This window comes from Lichenostomus cassidix, chromosome 3 (assembly GCF_008360975.1).
Source record: "Lichenostomus cassidix isolate B80296 chromosome 3, HeHo_3.0, whole genome shotgun sequence".
NCBI classification, from domain to species: Eukaryota; Metazoa; Chordata; class Aves; order Passeriformes; family Meliphagidae; genus Lichenostomus; species Lichenostomus cassidix.
This window is the reverse complement of record NC_139483.1, coordinates 35075924-35097393: the sequence shown is the minus strand read 5'-3', so window position 1 is coordinate 35097393 and position 21470 is coordinate 35075924. Positions and strand designations below refer to the sequence as shown.

Genomic DNA, 21470 nt, shown 5'->3' with positions numbered 1-21470 from the left:
TGGGCCATGGTTTTGGAAACAGTTCTAATACAGAATAAATTATTGTGACTTGGCATACAGTACAATTCACGCTATTTTTCTTCCCTTGGTGGAGCTTTGGATTGTTGAAATGTTTTCTTCTGAAGTCCTTTGAAAGAGAATGGTAATTTCCACAGAGAAAAACTGCACCACTAATTTTTTCTCTGAAAAGCCACTACAAAGTTATTTAAATCAAAATTCAATAGCAAGAAAAATACAGTATTAAAGAAGGCTATAACCAGAAAGGTGGTTAGAAATTTTAAGATAGGGAAGAAACTCTCTTCAAATGCCAGTCACCATTAACTAGCAAATTTAAGGCCAGAATATAAATAAGAGAATATTCAATTACTTGTTTTTATATGATTCACCTATCAAAGTCTCACTTTTAACTCAAAGATTTACACAAGGTACTACACAGGTCAGAATTTTGTCAGCTTTCTGAAAATAAATGCAAAGATTCCCAAATAAAAGGAAAAATTGATAGGATCACTTCTTTCTCTGTCTTTCTAAATCTATCTGCTGGCTACCCAATCTATATCAATAATGCAACTGACAGCTGCATAAAATCAATTCAGTGATTCAAACTGCTAAGCATCTTCTAACTGCTATTGATGTTAATGGGATTTACTAAGTGGCTTCATTCTTTTAATACGAAAAGAAATCACAACATGCAGCAATAATTTAGGCTCTAAGTCGATGCTTAACCTCCTAATTTTAAATACTAATACTTCACATATTTCATCTTACTCACATTCTATTTCATAAAATTATCTCCAGAGGCCTGTTTCTACAGATTATCCAGAAGCCTATGCCAAGCAAATGGCTGAGGCGTATTTGTAGTAAGGAAAACGACAGACTAATAAAATTGCATTCCTTTACCACATCTTGAGGCAATCCAGAAGAGTCATATTAAAATAAAACTTTTAGAGTAATATTATTTAATTTTAGAATTTACTTGAATACAAACTATATAACAAATTATACTTTGCTGTTTTAGTTCTGCTGAAATGTTCTAATGAAATGCAGAAGCACATTTTTCTATACTCTGTTGAAACAAAAATTAAACCAAAAAATTGTCCAATTCCTTGGGTACTCATTTTACAAGACCGGACAAAGTAGTAAAATACAGTTGAAAAAATCAAAAATAATAATTGCTCTAAGTCTTAGCAAAGCAGAAAAATCCTAAATATGTCCTGCAAACTAAATTTTTGGAGAACAGGAGATGAAAGGTAAGAAATTATTTATGCAAATCAAAATAGTTTTTTTTCTTTTTTTTAGCTTTTTGCCTCCCCTTTTTTAATTTCTATTGTTCCAAGAGAAAAATATTTTTTCAGAAGAACGTATTTTAATTTCAAATGTGTGGCTGTACCTTTTCTAAGCACACCTCACAAGCAGAAAAGTCTAATGTAAGTGACACGTTAGAGGAGAATACAACTTATTAAGTAGAATTCTCCCCCTTCCCCAAACCAATGCTGTACTCTGTTCAGAATGCTAACAAAAACTGAAAATATAGGTAGAATATATGAATATTACACACTCCTTAAGAAGAGCAAATGGCAATGTACTTAGAAGTCATGAAAACCCATGGTTAATTCACTCTTTTTTGCATTGAAAAAATAAGGTCTGATAGTTCTGCCTACTATTGAAGTATAGAAAATAAGTTACTCAAACTTTGAATTCTATGTTTCTGAATAATACTTGAATAAATAAAATTTGGGTTGAATAACGGCAAGAAAATGAGAAACCTGACATTATTGCACAACTAATATCTAATTACAGAACAATAAGTCAATAAGATCAGTAAGTGAGCACTGTCAAGTGAGCATTCTTTACCATGAAAAACCTTCAACATAAATATGCTGTAATAAAAAACTTACGTAAATACAGAATACTTGCAACACAGTCAGATGTAAGATTTTGTGCATTAGTTTAACTTGAGACTTAAATTCCTGCCTTGGAAGTTGTTAAATGGAAATAGAGCAGAAACCAGTAAAAATTCACAACTCTAAATGATATGAGTTCTTCCACAGGCAACATTTAAAAATGTTAACAGGTTACTCTCGCACCATGTAACACACCCTGTTCCCAGGGCGTGAGCTGTCATAACAATGAGATCTAAAGTCAAAAAACCCAGTCCAGAGACACATTAATCCAGTCTGGAAACAACAAAACCAGATAGTTTGGATGGAATTTTATATAATGAGCAAAGACTACACTATTGCCACATGAAAGCAGGAAAAGACAGCTCTAGAAACTACAATTCATTCTTCCCACCTCACACTCCAATCTCTTCTCTGAGATTAGGCAGTACCATAGGCAGCCTGTTTGGGATAAGCATACCCTGTTAATTTGAAATTATCACAGCAGAGCTTTTATTACTTATCAACCTCAATCTAATCACTTTTCTCATCTGTCTCAGCTGGTAATTATCCATGACTTGAGTACATGAAATTTGTAAATTACTTTTCCCACCTTGAACATAATTTTCCTATGTTCATTCCCATTGTATATTCTTGCTTTGCTCGTATGTTCAACATATGTGTAACATCACTAAGAGGTCCTCATGATAAAATACCAGCTTTGATCTTTCAGCCTGACCAAATTTTTATCTCTTCATCCACTCCATATGTTTTACCATCCTTATCTTCAATGGCTGACTGAGTCAGAACTTTTTTTTTCTTTATACCCAGACCTTACCTCTGTACTTAATGTCTGGAAATATTATTACAGCCTTACAATTCCTGAGTTGTCATTTTTCCAAAACATTATGCTGTTTGATTTCTCAACTATTTACAGTACAGCTTTTAAATCTGTCATTCCTCCAACTGGTCTGAAACCCCTCCCTCAAAGATTTGTTCCTTTTGTTAAAATATAATCTTCCGATAGCCTTTTGCATCTAAGGTAAATAAATGGCAAACCTTCCCACGCTTCTTTCTATTTTTAACCTCTTAATTCCAGATGAAATAGTTTACGTACTTTAAAAAATGCCCATTACTATGTAATATTAACTATAGGCAAATATTTTTTCCCATCCATTTCATCTGAAGTTTATCCTGATCCAAGCTTATCTAGGGAAAAAAAAAATCTCCCCACAACTAAACAAAAAAAGTCCCAAATTCCTTTTTTCTGAAAACAGTACAATATTCATTACTTGTCAAAAACTTATTGGAAACAGCATAACACCTTGCTTGTGCAGCAACTACTTCATTGCATCTGGATTCCCCACATAAAAAACACTGAAGATACAACTATTCATATCCAAATTTAACATTGCTGGCCCCAATAATACATCTCCATTTTATCCATGCAATTTCATCTCATTTTTCCCTAGGTTTTCGTATCAGTAACACAGTGTGACTCCACCACATTTTCCTTTACCTATCTTTTCCAACAAGAGCATTTCCAGTTTTAGTGTTCCAGTCACAACTGTTCCACCAGATTCCTTTCATCTGTGCAACAGCTTGTTTCACAGACAGTGGTGATCATCATAGCTTGTTTATTTTGTTTTCCTGTCTTGTCCCACTGCTAACCAGGCATCCAGCAGTTTTCCACCAACTACACCCTATTTAAAAACATTAGTCTTTACTATGTTTGTACCTATTTGCTATGCACTTACCCGTACCACTATCTCTACCCTTCTTATATTCCCTCATACCCTTTGATTTATCCTGGTACACTTGATATTCCTCTTTATTTATGATTTTATAGGCAGAAAGACTGGAAGTTTTTTCTAGACTTCTGCTTCTCAGTATAGAGATCTTGTCAGACTGCCAGAATCAATCCCTGGTTAATACCCCTGGGACTCCGGTGTTGATGGTCCACCCATGAGTCCTCTCTGCATGAATGCTCACAGCAGCCATGAACCACAATTTAAGTATTAGTTCTAAATGCTTTAAAGTATTTATTTATGGAGGCAGTGATATTTAGATACTTGTTTAACAGAAAATCTACATAATTCTTGAAGCTTCAAAACATTAATTGGCTTTATTATTTTTCAAGTTGTCCTCTGCTAAATTATACTTTCTAACAATAAAGCCTGAAAAATGCTGCACAAGAAAGAACTATAATCCAAGGTAATTTGGGATGTATTAAAACTGTCACAGCTTTGTTCCACAATAGTAAACACAATACTATATAAATACAGAAATTTACTAATAAAACCTGCACTCTCTCTGAAGAACATATATGCAATCAGTGTATAAAATTCAGAAACTGTTTACATGTTAGAAAATAGCTGACAAATAGAGGTAACTAAATATGCAAAATAATTAGAATTTTTAATTTTTTCTTTCCTCTGAATTTGGTATTAGGTATTCCAAGTTTTTCTAGTACTATAACTATTTTAACCTTTAAATCCACATAACCTAGTGGATAAGTAATTAGATCTTGAGTTACACTCCTTTGATAATCTTACTTTAAAAAAGCATTAAACCTTACATTTACATTTCAAACAATACACTTATTTCAACAGCTCTTTGTCAACCCAAGAGTTCCTGTAACCAAGACCACCAGCACAAACTGAGACATATGGAGACTTCTATCCAACGGTCAAAACATTTAAACTACCAGTGAAGCAATGCCAGAAAGGATGAAACTATAAAAAGTTTTCATATAACAATGCAGTGAAGTTTTGCTTCACTGGAGAGAATAATGGGAGAGAATAATTTCTGTCTAGTCCAAGCTTCATGACAGAGATTATGACCAAATAGTGATTACTTTATTGATTGCCAATTTTATCACTAGAGAAACAGATATAAAATGAATTCATTGTATCCTAGTACATTCAACCATTATTCAAAACAGCATTTTAACATTTCAGACAGAACTTCATCGCTTGGAAACTAAAATGGCTTAAAAGAAATAATGAGCTGTCCTTTTAAAAGCTCACAGAATATACTTTTCTGTTAAATTACAAAATGATCTCTGAATGGTTAAGAACTAAGGCATCAAAACACACAGCAAAAACTGTTAAGCAAGGATGTATTTCAACATCAGGAAGAAATCTCCCATTCATTTATCTAATTTTCAAAGGGGAATTATGACATTAAATACTTGAGGAAAATTATTACAGTGATCACTTATATAAATTGTGATTTGTAATTCATGGACACTCAAGAAGACCATTTCTTACACTGTGCAAAGATGCCAATCTGAAGACTACTGCTTACTGGAGATTTTACATTATTCACATTCTCAGGACAATAAAAATGTTCTGTGAGAGCTCCGCAGAAGTTCAATGCCTAAAAGGACAAAAATATTGCTTCTTTTTTATACCCCATTAAAATACAAGTCTTGGTTTCATTAAAATCTTGTAGCCTTGAAGACTTGTATTTTTGCTCATGCAATCTCCCAATCACATTATTGTTCGGATTGAGCTCAAAAGGTGTGTGCATTTAAACCAACTAGAGGACTATGTATCACACCCCTCCCTAGGAACTAACAAGTGGTTTAAAATTTGTTAATTTTACCCTGTTGTACAGCACTGACTGTCTACTTTGTACTGTAAATGAAAGGCTACAGGGTACCTGGAAACACAGAAACTGCAAAGTCGTCAGGATGCTTCACAAAGAAAAACTACTAACAAGGTAATGCAACTTGAAACAAAATTAACTGAAGCATTCCAGAAGAAAACTTTAGCATGTGAATTTTCAAACCTAAGTGTGTTTGCATTGAAAGCAGTGTTTTAACTACTTTGCTCAGTGCTTTGGCAAAAACTTCTTGGTCATATGTAATCACTACACTGAAATAAAGCACAGTGCTCAGTGACCCAGGTTATTCCCGGGTCCACAAATGGAAAATGGTCCCAGTTTCTAGCAGCTTTACACACAGAATGAAAAACTGATCTCCTGATCACAGGAGATCTCCTTTAACTGAAGTGAAAACAAAAATTTTCTATGCATATTCTCTCAAATTAGTGTAATGCCTTTTTAAACAGCAGACTAATTTCCCAACTAATACTTTGCTTATTTTTCCCTCTCACCATAGACTAAACGGAGAACTCTCTTTAATCTGTAAAATCAAGAGGTCTTCTGGTACTCAATTCAGCACTATCCACCCCACAGTAATGTTCTAGTAGCTTATTTTGATGGATTCTTCAGCTAAGATGCTCCAGCTCTCAAGGACATAAGTATCAATAGTATTGAATATGCATAAGGAACATGGATTCTCCTCTACTATCTCCTTTTTCCTCCTCCCCACGAAACAGCTAAAGAAACTCCTTGGCATCAACAATTCCTCACAAAATACTTTAAAGTTGCTAGGCTGAGACAACTGTCAGTAGAGGCTTTTTCAGGACAGTCATCTCTGTGGCATATGCACACAGGGTTCATTTCATTGCCAGCACTTGACATCAACCTGACAACAAATTTCCTCCAAGACAGATTACAACTAGAGAATTTCCTAACATGTTTCAAGGTTGATGCATTAAAGGCTGTTACTCCCTTTAAAAGCATAAGCAAATAAACTTTCTTTTTTTGTTTTTAGCAAAGGTTGTGTCACTTTTGTGGCAAAGGAGGAACTTGCTTGTACCCTTTAATAAAGAAAAAAAAGCCCAACAAAGCACAAAATGAAATGCAGTGTATTTGTGTAACTGTTTTGGTGCAGGCCCATTTGGTTTTGGTGCACTCGCACCATATGTAATTCTTTCATGTTACTGAGATACATGGAAAGAGGAAAGAAAATAATATCTAGCCTTATCTAGATACCCCTAACTTGAAATCATAGAAATTCTGCTGCTTTAAGTACCAGAAGCTCTTTTTTCAGTAATAGAAATAGTCAATTTATCATGGTTTTTTTTCACCCGCAAAGTGCTCTTTTGCTGTTATCTGTTTTTCAACTATTTTCATTCATTTGAAAATTTCAAGAACATCTGTACTTATTTGGTGAAGGGGACAAGAGTATAAAGAGAAAAGACAGAGAAGTTCAGTCTATTTTGTCCTAAATCAAACCAGAATGTCTCAGATAACATCTTGGGACACCCATTGTTTTCTCTCCTCACAAGAAAAAAAAAAAAAGTAGTTTTTCCTAAGAATAGCTTCCCTATACAGTGAAACCTTGACTGATACCCAGTAGTTTCTGTTGAAAAATTACTTGGCAGGAATTAAACATTCTTGCAGTAGCTGAACCTGACCCAGCAACCATACAGTGTATGATGGTAAGTACATTAGAAATATGACACACGGGCAAAGTGTTTAAACTTTAGCTATCCCAAAGAAAGGCAGTCACATATAAAGAAATCTGTTTTCAATATATGTATTTTCTTGAAAGACATCCAATCCAGTTATTCACATGTTCCTGGAAAGCATTCTATACATCAGGGAAAAACAAACAAACCCCCTATCATTTTCTGTTAATGACTGATCTACTCACCAAAGAGGAAAAATAAACATCTTCAGTAACAACTGGTTTGACATCAGTTCAATTTCAAGTGAAAATGAAAACACTCTAAATGTATTAAACGTTCCATGCCTGATTGTATGACATATTCAAATAGAAGCGTATCAAGCTCCCCTGAAGACTCAGTTCTTTATTAAAAAAGGAGAAATCCACAAAACCACAGTTCTTTCCACAGCTATATAGCCTGTTTGGCACACAACCAATCAAAAAACAGACCAAACAAAAAATTTTCAGGCAGCTGGACAAAGTTTTATGGTCTGTGCTGGTCACTCACACCAAACTGGTTGATGGACAGAGACTGGACAACAAAGAATCTTTTCCTACTTCACAGAAGAGCAACTGGACTCACCACACTAAAAACTTTGCCTAACAAAACCATGGACTGTCGAAACAAAGGGACAGCCAGTATAACATGTACATCCTTTAACTTGTTAACAGCCTTCAATTATGTAACTGAGGACAATCAGCTGCAAGTTCTAATGGTACCACTTTGCACTGGAGGCAATTTTCTTGCAGATCTGCAGGATGGGGTAGCATGATGCTGCCAAAGGAACAGACGCACTTTGCTTTCAGCTACTCCTGTTTTATCTGAGATACTCTAACCTGAGCCAGGAGAGTACTGAAGGACAAATAAACTCTTCTACCAGCAGCTGTCAGCACCTAATTCCTGCTACCATTTTTTTCCGGGGAGGGAGGAACACAAGCCCAGGAGTCTGCTGGGCCTCGGGCCATTCATTCAACCCTTAGCCTGCATCCTTAACAGAGAGCCAGAGGGAAGAAGGCAGATTTTAGACCAGAGAAAATGGCAAGGTGCACCTTGGGAGCTCCTGAAATAGTTAAATAGGCCTGAATATAGTGTGATTACAGAACACACTATAATTTGGCGCTTTTGACCTTTTAAGTGTCTGAGCCTGTAACATTATTAATGACCTCGTCTTGCGTGCATTTTACACAGGGGAAAACAAAAAAAAAAGCAGAAGTGTTCTGTGGTAGAATCATTTACTATATGTTTCTATTTCTAGGCAACTTCAATGTTTTCACAGATCTGTATCTGGAAAAATGGGCAGGTATAGCATGTCAATGTGCATAACAGCTACAAACAATAATATTTATGCCATTTAAAAATCTAGTTCAGGCATGGTAGGTCATATTGCTTACAAAAACATCTCCACATCTGTCAAAACCCTTAAATTTTATCAGAAAACCACACTGCTATCATTTACAATATTCAGACAGACAGCAGTAGTGTGAATAAACTGGGTAACTGCAAAAGCAAATGGAAATATTGAAAAGAATCATTATCGTATCATACTCAGAGGGTGGCTGGACACCATACTGGGCTCCCCAGGGAAGTGGTCTCATCATCAAGCCTGGCAGAGTTCAGGAAATGTTTGGACAATACTCTTGGGCACATGGTGTGATTCTTGGGGATGGGCCTGTGCAGGGCCAGGAGTTAGACTAGATGGTCCTTATGGGTCTCTTCCAACCCAGTGTATTCCGTGATTCTGCGATTATAAAACTCTACATACACCAGTCTGATTACTTGAATCAATGGTCCTTAAAGCAGTTTGGAAAGTGCAGAAGCCAAATATATTCCTCAATTCATAACTAAAACTGTAACAGCAACTAAATGAGTTGAAATAGACCACAAAAATCAGTTCTCTGGTTAGAAGCTACATCTAGCACACCCTATTGCAGTTTGTCCCTAACATAATAGTTTCCAATCAACTGATTCTTTACATACATTCTCCAAATTTTTTATCTCCAAACGTTTAGAAACCACAGCAGTCACCATATTAAATAGGGTTTTTTTAAAAACCCAAGCCTCCCTGTAACTTACTGGAAAGCAAAGCCCTTGGCATGATGGAAATTCTTTCAATAGAAACATCTATCAGAAAAAACAGTCATCACTCTCCACTACAGCATCAGAATTACAAACTAATTTTAAAGCATCAACATTTTAATTTCACACGAGACCAGTTCTTGTTTTCGTAAATGATACAATCATTTAATCTAAAACCAGAAAAATAACATTTCCCCTTGTTAATTACACAATAGTCCATTCTCTTCTGTTTTATCTTTTCCTCAAGCGTTATTTTCCTTCACTATTTCTGTACTTATCTCAGAGGGATTTGTCACCACTTTAATGGCCTTTTTTACAAATCCCTTCAGCCCAGTTTCTGTGAATTCATATTCTCTAGGTCAAAGATTACAAATCTCTACAGTTTATACTTCATAGTTTTGCCACGGAAACTGATCTACCAAATTCTTACTCTTAATGATGTACAAGAAACAAATTTTCTAAAGAATTCTCCTTGATTATCCTTGGTGTTGACCTGCATAATAAAAGTAAAATGTTTCCCATGTACTATGCTGAAATTCAACTCCTATTTGGCTCTACAAACACTTCCTTGCCCCCAAACACCTGAGAGTAATTCTTTTCAGTTTTTATCAGATTTCCCACTGAAAATCTCCTTTGACAATAAATGCATTGGCTTCCCTTAAAATCACAGCATGTACGCTGACCTGAGGAAGTAAAATATTTTTTTTGTATCAGGAAAAAAGAAAAGCCCTACTGACCGACCATTCATTCTTTCTTCACTGAATGAGTATATATGGGTAAGACAAAGGGCCACTAGTTATTGGGACTTACTAACTTGGCTTTGACTTATTACATATTCTGACTTTTGCAAATGTTACAGAACCAGTATTTCCATATTCATTCACTTTTAATACTTTTAAAACTAGAAGCAGTCACCAGTCCAATTTCCTGCAATGAGTAAAGCAGCACTAAAATACCTTCTAATGAAAGAATTTTTCAGAACAATGCTGGATGACTTTCAAAATGTTAAAAAACACAAAGACACAAGCACTTCTATCAAGAACATTTGTCTCACTGTTATTGTAATATTTCCCAGCAATTGTTTTTGTACATCTTAACTTCATTTCATTAAATAAGAAAGCGCTATCTACTACATGCATGACTCAGAATTAAAGACTGAATTCATCCTCTGTTTCACAGTACAGTTCACCATGGTCCTGGAACTTCACAAACCATAAATAACCTATGCACTTAGTACCTTTTCATCATATTCAAAAACTCATGCATTTGGCAGGCTTTGCACAGTAAGATTCTGCAGAGAGAACTGAGAGAGGACAAAGACAACTGCCTTGTTTTATCTAACTGATTTAATTTCTTTCCTGCAATAAGCTGATTATCATTACGGAATTGTAACTGCAAAACTATCATAATGAGGGCATTTTATATTTTTGCTGTACCTATCTTTATTGTTCTGCAAAATGATTAAAAACTGAAAAGAATGCAAAATTCACTCTGTCTTAATTTGGTTTTCAAAAAGCCGTTTCATGCGGTAGCTTCCATATTTTTAATAGAAAGATATCCTAATAAAAAAAATGCATCCAGATTTGTGTCACTGAAGGAGAAGAACGGCTGAGTCAGAGCGAACTATTATAAAGTTGTGCATTTTTAATTAACAAACTTCAATACTATTTTGGTCAGCAAATAATTTTGGTGGGTTTTCTTTGTTTCATTTATCTGGGTTTTGTTCATTATTGTTAGGGTTTTTTTTTAATTTGCATCTTCTCTTCCTTTAAAAGATGAATTTTCATCAGCAATGAGAATCAGACTGTCCTTCAATCATACACAACCTAATTTATTTTTTTTATCCTGAAGGATTCAATGTAAACATGTTTGACAACTCCATCTTTCACATAGAATTGTTGGTTTGTTTTTTTTTTTAATTTAAATGTTAGAGTATGATGAATGGCATTTCTCATGTCCTAAATAAAGAAGTTAACATGCCACTGTTTTAAGGCTTTTTTAGATGGAAATGTAAGTGTGATTAGCAAATAAAGAAAATGCACATTACCATCCGAATGAAACAAAATTACAGGTCTTGTAAGCAAAAGACAACTATCAAAATGAGTTTTGCATTTACAATTTTCTCCCTTCTTACAGATACCTGAGAAATGCACAGGTTCTGATCACACATTAAAATTAACACATCTTAGGGTTTTAATCCTAATTTTATAGAGCAAACACAAAAAGCATGCCTTTTTGTCCTGTCAGCTCCCAATGAGCTTCTCAATTCTGAATAAATTAGGTCTTAAGCTATGAAAGAAAACACACCTTTGCACCTGCTTGGCAGCTACTGAAGGCTGGTCTGACCTTTCAACATACTCTCAATTCCACATACTTTGTCAGTGATTTTTACCAGATCATGCATCCTATTCTCCTTCAACCTCAGCATCAAAACATATCCTGCTGGTAATATTAGTTGAGATTACTGATTAATAAGTGTAATTTAAACTATTTTGTAATGAAATATCTAAGCATTAATTGAATATATCAGTTTTTCTTATTCTAGTTATGCCATAACTATGTTATCACTTGGAGTTTTAAACTTTGCTGTTCTACAGGTAATGACTGCATCATCAATAGAGATATTGAATGTATAAAGATATTAACATTTTTAGGCACTCAATATTTAACAATTCAGATAAATTACCAATTTTTAAAAATTATTCTAGACTTCCTACTCTGTAAGAAAAAATTCATTTATCACTTCTTGTTAATCTTCCTTCAAAAAGTGGGTGTTTAGAAAAGTTACACTTGTTTAGCTGCCCATCTCTAGTAGACGTTTTATCTCAGAGGTTTTTCAGTCTAATTATTTGGTATACAAGTTAAAGCTGTTTAATTTTCCTATTTTATATGGTGAAAGACTGGAAAGTTACTGCCTATACAACATGTCCCAATCATTTTTCTTTATGATATTCTGGTAATTCATTTTTTCCCCACCCATTACTACCTTGTCTCCAAGCAAACAAATTAATTCTTCACTTTTAACTTATTCCCTAAGTATCCCCTACATGTCTAAGCAAGGTCAACATCTAAAGTTATTCACATCACAATTACTTCAAATTTAAAAATTATTGTGGAAGAGACTACCTCCTGAATCTAATGTACCCATTTCACTTACACAATCACCTTAATGGCAGGAAAGAAAGAAGGCCAAAAATTTATATGGCATCTATACAAAAGAACTTTAGGCACTGGACTACTGATAATACTTAGTTTTTGCCTAACTCAAGGTGAACTTTTGATAAGATGCAATACGATGTTGATAGTTTTAAGGAAGTATGCTGGGGAAGGAGTTGATTAGCATGCTGGAAATGTGCATATTGGTATTTTGTAAGTCACATAGTAGATTCTTAATGTGCATGTTTTTATCCACTATATCAGATCCTACCAATGTGTGTCTCACTCTGAAAACAATACTAGCCAACTAAGAAACAATATTCACTTAATTTGTCACAGTCATTTCACTCAAAAAAGCATCAATTTCTTTATAATAGGGCTTTTGCAGTGGGTGGGGAAGAAAAGCACATAAGAGGAAATGAGTTGAACAATCCCAAATGAAACACAAAGCACTTTGATATCAAAATTAGCACAAAAGAGGTCAAGGTCGTGCGTAGGAGATAACTGGATTCATGAACATCTGATGTAATATTTCCTTTTAGTTTGAAACAGAAAGCCAAGGCAATTTAGAGCATCCTGATCAAACTGCCATTTGGAATGTTTTGTTGTAGTCAAACACTACCACCTAAAGAAGAATGGCAAAACATGTGAGGTCTCCAACAGCACAGCGGCATTACTAACTTTCAAAATGATGAGGTTACTGCTCTGGACAAATACTGAACCCAAAGTTACTGAGTGCCAGTGCATAGGATATGGGTTTCAATGTTAACACCTGCTCATGACTTAGGCCTCCACTTACAGAACACAAAATCTTCAGAAAAATACTAAGTATGTTTTATCTTCTTTATTCCATTTACACTTATTTTTTATATATGTTATTCACATGAAATATAATCTTATAGTTATTGCAATATCCACCAAGCAAGTGTACCTTCTTCAATGTTTCTGTCTTCAAAGAAAAAGCTGTTTCACCTGTTGCTGTTACTTTTATGATTTATCAAAAGATGTAAGCAGAACATCCTCAAAAGTCTGTAGAAGAAGCTAGATTTTACAAGTTTACTTGATAAACAGTGGATATAAAACTAGACCACTCACTTTCTCTTGCAAAAGCAACAACACTGGTATGGTCCAACATAATAGCACTACATTAAAAATTAGTCAAGGTACAGGCTAGACTATTTGGGCTCTAGGGAAAGAACATCCCCATTTCCAGACATGCATCTTACCCCTTTTTTTGGTAGTGCAGGTTATTTGTCTGCAGTGCAGCACTGTAGTCTTTCTCACTCTGCAGCCTGAAATGCCAAATATATCTGGCTGACTTCAGCTCTAAACTGTGTCTTTGTATCAGTCATGCACAGGAGAAGTAATTGTAGCCTGCCTCTCAAAGAGATCTACATTGAAGGTTCCCTTTTCCTCCCTCTCAGATGACATGACATTCTTGTCACAGGTCAATATGGCTGCATACATCTGCCCAAACCAGCAGACATATGTTTCATGCAGTCATATACGTTGGGGACTCCCCCATGAAGGATAACTGCATCTTGTATATACAACTTGCATATATAACTAGCATTGCTACTACCACTGGTGAACAGTAGGTATAAATCACTTTGCACAGAGTGCAAAACCCACAGAGAAACTGCATATACTTCAAAATAGTACGCCTCTGGTAAGTTCCAAGCTGTTGTGGTTACACTGCTTTTATAGCTCCCAAAACCGATTGCTCTGGGGGAAGGCACAACAGCAGCCAGTGCTGAAAAATAAATCCAAAGACCTCTTGCATCACCTCTGCTTTCTGTTTTTCTCTAAAGGGGGAAGTAAGGACAAGAATGGAGAAAGAAATGAAAAGAACAACTATCACTGTTGAATTCAAGTTGAATTACAATATAGGAGGAGCAGACAACCACCTTGAGATAAGGCAGAGTCTGGTTTGTAGTACCTACTATATGTGCTGGACAGTGTGACTGTCTACAAGTACTGGGTTATTTCAAAGAAAATTTGCTAGCTCACCTTGAGATACCTATCTCCAGATCTGTAATGATACTTAAGACATAAAACTGTAAAGATTAATTTGTTCCAATTTAGCAACAGCTGTATGCCTTCATCTACTCAATTTTGCAGAAGACAGGAATAGTGTCTCCTCCATGCCATCTGGTCTGTGGAACTAATTATTTTAATTGTTTCATTTGTTGAAGTGGAGCTCATAATGTTTATGCCTTCCAGAGCAAAGCTTAGGCAGAACAACGTGAGTGTTGTGTCCTGGAACTCGTATTTTTCTTTGCAAATTACTGTCATCACTTTGTCTATAAAAAAAGTGTAGTATTACTGTTCAATATAGCTGAAGGATTTTCCTATCACCACCATTCAAAATATCACAACACTGAGTAAAGAGAGTCTAAAGGAAGAAAAGCCTTCAGAACTAAGGCTCAATGGGAAACATTTCAGAAAAAATGGAGGCTTTGTATTTTTGACTTATTTTAGAAAGTGCATCAACACTGGAGGTGAAATAGCTCAGGTGTTGAACATAATTGCCAAATGAGCAAAAAGGTTTGTACTTTATAAAGAGCAGTTGAGAAAATATGAAGAAACTTTAGCACAGAAAGAATGGTTTCATTCTTTTCCCCATAGTAGCTAATAGCACTGATCCGAACTCCAAAACCAAGAGGGCAGTAGAAAACTTCTAGGCAGAAATCATTATCTGGAAAATTAAACCACTCATAATTCTATTTTTCTCTAGTGGTAAAAAACCACTTCAGTTATTCTGAATAACTCTTGGCAGACTGGATCTCTGATTCCCCCTTCCTCCCCTCCAAACCATAATCACATAGTGGAAGAAAAACAGGAGTCGAGCACCACCACATCAATTATTTTGAAGTGTGCTAATGAGTTTGGTGTATCCCCAGACTCAGTTGTGTCATGCAACATCTTCTGTCAACTATGTCATCTGCTCAAGCAAAATGAAATACATTCTGGAAATGAGTGCCTTGAGACTGAAATCATAACTATCACCAAGAGGTCACTCTCTTTTGAGATTGCCTTCTGAAGCAATAAGGTTTATTTCTAGTGTTCTGGAGACCTTGTGATCTTGTATAGAATTCAGCAAGGAATGGTTTTATAAGACACCTGGCTTTTCTCATCTTTTTAAACACTTTTTGGAACATGTGTTCTAATAATAAATACAATTTATAATAGTTAAGAACTATTGGGATATTGGTGCAGGATCTCCACAGGATAGCAGAAGGCTGTCATCCACTTATTACCCTCATGAAGGATGTGATTTATATCTCCCTTGGCTCTCCAGTACATCTCAGATCCCAGTACCTTTCCACTAAAACTTTCAACTTCATGTGAAACAAATTTTTTAACAATTAATTTTTCTCCTCCTTCCTCTCCTCCCCCATTCCATCTACAACTAAAAGCAACTACTAAAATCTTATTTAATGTACTCCTAGAGTACAAGAGGGGGTTAAAGAACAGAAACAGGAACTCCTAGTAGAGGGATCTAATAGTTTTGCTGAACAGACAGTGCTGTCATTCCCTTGGTTATGCTACATGTCTCTCTCTATTGCTCCGACTGTGGTTTGAGAGGCCTGATCAGAAAGATATATGACTTGAGAAGCAAAAGAACAGGGAAAAACCTGTTCACCTCAAACCTCTGTAGCTGAGCCTTTTGGGAGGAAGACTGTCCTCCTCTCCTTTTTGAGCTCTCCCCTTAAATGTTGAATTTGTCCAACGTAGAACAGCCACCAAATAAATAAAAGCAGAGTGAGCTATTTGGCAACAAAGTAACCATTTAGTTTTGAAAATAAAAAGGATATATTTCTATGATAAATGGCATAACTTTCTTGCATAACCATTTAAAGACCATCAATGTGAAAATAACAAAACAGCAAAGCTGTGTTCAAGCTCATAGAGCTCAAGGCACCAGTTCTGTTAGATCTCCATCAGCCTTTCCTTTCTACAGATGTACATAATTCTTTTTCAGATTTGAAACAGAACACCAACTAGTATGTTCCTATAGTAAGAACAATTTAAACAAAAAATTATTTCCCTTTTTCATAGACATAGAAAAACATCAGTTGCTGAGGAAAATGACACTCTGAAGTATTATTTAAGTGCAAATTAAAGGGCAGTTGACAGAATTCCCAACCACATACATCTGTGTATGACTAAGGATATAAAACAAGATCTCATGTGACCTTTCAATTTGAGGCATAATGATTAGCCTATAATATTGCTCGTCTGCTCCCAGCTCTCCTGAAGTCTTATTAAAACACCCTTTGCAAGACACATTTCTCTGCCCCAACAGGCAAATTCCTTTGCTGCCAAGAAAAGCAAGCAAGAGGGAACTGTATGAAATACTGCACGTTGTACGACGTGCTAGGCAAGCCAAGCCATCAGCTTGCAGGCATGCTGTCACCAGGTGTAACAAGCAGGAGAAAACAGTCAGAAAAGGGGCACATAACAAGCTGATAAAAGCTGCAAATGTAGAGGTAGCCAGTGTAACCACCCAGGTTAGGGTAGGGTACACCTGGGATATCCCAGGTAGGATAAACCTGAGCTCCTGGAGTACCAGGCACACAGCAGCTTCACCTCTTTCCCTGCTGGCTTAATACAGCAGGAAATGACGGTCTTGTTTCTACCCCACTATCCTTTGTACAAAGCATGGCATTTTAATTCATTTCGCTTCATTCTTAAAATTATTTTCAAATCCACTGAAATGAAAGAAACTACAGCAGGATGATACTCTTTATATGTTTTGAACTGGTTTGCTTGGTGGTGAGTGGTTTTTTTTGTTTATTTTCTTCTTTATAGACCATCCCTCACTTTTCTCATTTTTTCATAGCTTCTAGACCACGCAAAATTCCTTTTTTCTCTCCCATCCTGTTACTTGAGCTCTGACTGCACTTTCAGTAGTAATTTCTGGCTTAGCAGCTTAATTTTCCACTATTGATAGTTTCTGAATTACTTTCTTACGATAAAAGGTAGGTGAAGATCCCCAAACTGATGGAGAAATAGCAGATTTCTGGTTATGAGGGAAGCTATTTATCAAAAACCTACCCCCATTTGTTCCTGTTTTCTCCCTCCTGTGGCTAGCACAGGTCTTTCCCATGAGAATTCTTTTTGTGTTTTATAAATAAAGATAAAGTTTGGATGTTATTGAAAACAGTGTCCCAAGATCTGGACGGTGCAAGCCTGGCCAGTCAGGCCTAGGGGGAGGTTTCTGACTGACCAATCTGGGTGACTTTTGAAAACTCTATATATATGATGAAATCAAAACAATAAAGGTCTTTCCTTCTTGCCACTGAGAACTGAGTTCTTTACTCTGCTAGCTGCTCAACAGCGACACCCTCCCGTTTTTCTTTCCACCCTAATACTTCTCACCCTCCTTGACCTTCACCCAAATGGAAGAAAAACAATCACACAGCCTTAAAAAAATCATACTGTATCCAGAGATGCATTTTAGTTGGCAGTACCTTGATCCGCACTTCTCTATATGTTATACCGGTCATGACTAAATGTTCTAGTGGAATGTAAAATTACTGGTTTAGCTTTCAAATGCTGTTTCCTTTTCTTAGAAAAATGGCTGAAAAAAGTACTGGCTTTAGAAATCTTTAACCTTAGTTTTGCAGATCCAAACCCCACTTAAGCAAAAACTGGACAGAGACAACCTGCCACATCCAGAAAAAGTTAGGGAAAAAAGTATCTCCTCCTCACTTGTAGTTAGCTACTAGCTGAAGTACATTGCAGAGTACCCAGAATGATAATTTTAAAAATTGTTCCAAAGACTACATTATCTGTAGTTCAGATTTTTAAAATTATCATTCCAATTCCTCTTGAAGTTTCCCCGTTAGAAAAAAGAAGACTTTAAAAAAGTTTATTAAAACAGTTTGGCATAAAATAGAGATATATTTAATATTTGGAGTCTAGCAGTTAAATTTAACCAACATGCCCTCCTTTTAAAAAGAGCTGCAAATATTTTCAAGTAGTTAACACAATGTGAACAGACATAGCCAGTCCTACAAAAAAAGATAGTTGTAAAACACTTTCTTTGACAAACCAACAACGCAGGTGTTGCTTAATAAAAAAGCCAGGTTTGCTCTAGGGCTAAAAAGGAGCATATGCCTACTCAGCAATATTAATTTAAAAAGAAGCTTATCAGGTGCAAACCCAGCACAGAAGCAGGTGAGGGTGGGAATGGGGAAAGGAAGAATAATTATACTAGAATAGGACAGGAGAGTCCCAGCATCACTAAGTCAGAGCCTATAATGACTCATGCACTTTTCAGACAACCCTAAAGTAATGTAGAAGATTTAATTTACCATGTCTTATCCAAGCTGTTTTACAAGAATTTTTGTAATTCCTAAAAAAGAGTGATACTGCAAACAATTACATTTGCACCTCTTCCCTTCATTTTCCATGACTAATCTTTCTACAGCAATCTGAACTAGTAAATAATGAAATTGTAAAACAAGAACCCACTAAATCCATTGTATGAGTTTGAAATCCATTTCCTACAGACAAATAGCTGCAGAATTCACTATAATTCACTCGTTCTTTGGCATCTTAATGAAAATTATACATCAGCACCTTCATGAAGATGATATATCAAAAATGACTAGTGCTATGTATGAAAATAACATCATTCATCATAAGTTTTCTGATTCCTTCTAAGAACTGTTAGAGACAATGATACTAAAAAATTCTGATCTGACGGAACTCAGGAACGAAAACCTTAAATGGAAAGTTATTCAAGTTATTTGATTCATTTAGCACATATAAATCATTAAACAACTTTTAACTATTTTTGGAAACTGAGCTTTGAGCTTGTCACCATCAAAAGAACACAAATATGCCATTATATCCAAATTACTAGAAAGCTTAATGAAAGAAAACATAAACATACAAAGATTAAAGGTAATACTTAAAACCACGATTCTGTGTCTACTGTGGGGTCATCTCCCAAAATGTCACAGTCCATGCTAATTAAATCCTTAGCACTACTGCAGCTGCAGCACAAGAAGTCAGATAAATGTACTTGCTAAGAGAACCCCTTCATGAAGACTTTTGTCATGAGACTGTCTAACTGTATCATACAACGATTTCCAGTACTCAGGTTTAATCAAGCTAGACAAGAATGTTGGAGGCACTCCAACTGTTTTATGGCTTAGGGCATCAAGGATCCTGAGATCACTTCCCAAGTGCTGTCAGATTCTACATCTCCCAGATTTGGAATCCTGGCTTCCCTGACAGTCTCCTAATGACCACAGGAAATTCCACTATAGCAACTCTATGTCTTCATCAGCACAAGAAAAATGCAGCAGCACATCCAAAATGCACTCCTTCAAAGACCCGTGCACCATAATGACTTTAAATGAAACATCAGCTTTTCAAGATTTAAATACATAGCACCATAATGATAATTTTTTTCATTCCTGGCTGTTATAGTCAGCAGGACTGTAGCCTTATGGACATACACAAATGCCTGCTGTTCATGGGTGACAACAGGACTTAGCTATACAAAGATGACAAAACGCTAACAAAACTGTAATATGAAGGTCAAAAATAGTCCTGATACAGCCTACAGACTTTCCTTTTGAAAAATTTATTTTTAAAAGAAATCCTGTTAGATGAAACATTTCAGGATTTTAACATTTCTTTTGTATTTGAAAAACCAATCTTCTCTTTCTTTGGAGTGAGATTATTTAATCACTGCCTCAATCTTGCAAAAAAAATACTAATCACCAAGTATCACATCAAAATGATAAATTGAAATTGCTGTTTTATTCACAAATGTGTTTTCTTGTTCTCACAATACCAATGACTATATACAAGTTTCAGTGTTTTATAGAGTTGATTTCCTTGAAAAAAAACATTTAAAAATTTGATAGCAGTAGCAGCTTGACATTCAGGAACATCTACACATACTCCTAAGACCGTAAGTCAGAAACAAGTGGTACAAAACCAGATTTTAATTTCAATCTTCCAAAACTTGTCATGTTTTTGAAAGTGATGATTCCTTACTTGTATGCATAAGCTTATCTCAGGACTAGCAGACACAGAAGGATTTGCAGTTTATACATCTAATTTAGAAACATAATTAGAACATTATCTTGTACAGTTAGCAGGAAGGAACCGCAGATCCTCCTAACTCCTGCCTGTTTGTATTTGATTATATATACATATAAAATCTATATATATACACACACATTTATTATAATAAGGCAGCTCAGAAGTCTTACCTGAGTCTGCTTCATTGCCCGCTCCATTCTGCGAGTACTTCCTTTCTCCAGTTTGGTCCGAAGGAGTAAGGCTGATGTCTGAATGGCCCAGAACTTTGGCTGGGAGAGCAAGCACTGCAGAGAAGAAGAACATTTTGTCATTGTTTCACTTTAAAAGACACTGAAGACAGTAAAATTTTTAACGGTGGACTCAAGCATGAATGCTGTTCCCTATTTGGAAAGTCAAATATGTGGTTGTGGGACTTATTTCATGAACTGAAGGCTGTACAAATTACCTTAATCTATTTTCAACAAAAAAAGTGGCCTTCAAAACCACTTTCTCCTTCTCAGCAACTGTATGTTTTGTTTACATCTACCCATATGGTGCATACACCAAACTACACAAATTAGAATGGCTACTCAAAATCAAAAGAAAACAAAGAATTTGATACTGAGCTGACTGGCTCAGCCTTCTCCACAGCTGCATACTGAGTAGCTGTAGACAGCAGCAGGGATCCTACTTCTCAAGGCCAAACAAATCCAGTTCTCTCTTGGCCTCTTCTCATGCAAGGTGTCTTGATGTCCATGTTAGCAGCATTTCCACGTGAAAAAGGTTGAATTTGCTAAGAATCTGAAGAATATTAATTAACCTAGAACTTGTCATGACTTGAGAATAACAGGAAGAATTTTTTTACTTCAGTAGATGTATAGGGAACATGAAATAATCTAAGTAAGCAGCTTTCCTGTAGTCATTTTAAGTTACCATTTGGAACATGCTGCACTGATGCCAGGAACTTAGTGCCAGTCTGCAACCACTGATTTTCAGGAAAGTCCTA

The 21470-nt window shown here is 35.7% G+C and overlaps 1 protein-coding gene across 3 annotated transcripts in view; it reads right to left on the bottom strand.

Moving 5' to 3' along the window:
• The window catches only part of TTC27 (tetratricopeptide repeat domain 27), a 112392-nt gene that overhangs the window by 32245 nt on the left and 58677 nt on the right, over positions 1-21470 (bottom strand). For all 3 annotated transcript variants that reach the window (XM_085055264.1, XM_085055263.1, XM_085055265.1), the window contains one exon: positions 20656-20769. In XM_085055264.1, coding sequence (XP_084911390.1) covers positions 20656-20769 — 114 coding nt within the window. The remainder of the gene's footprint in view (positions 1-20655; positions 20770-21470) is intronic.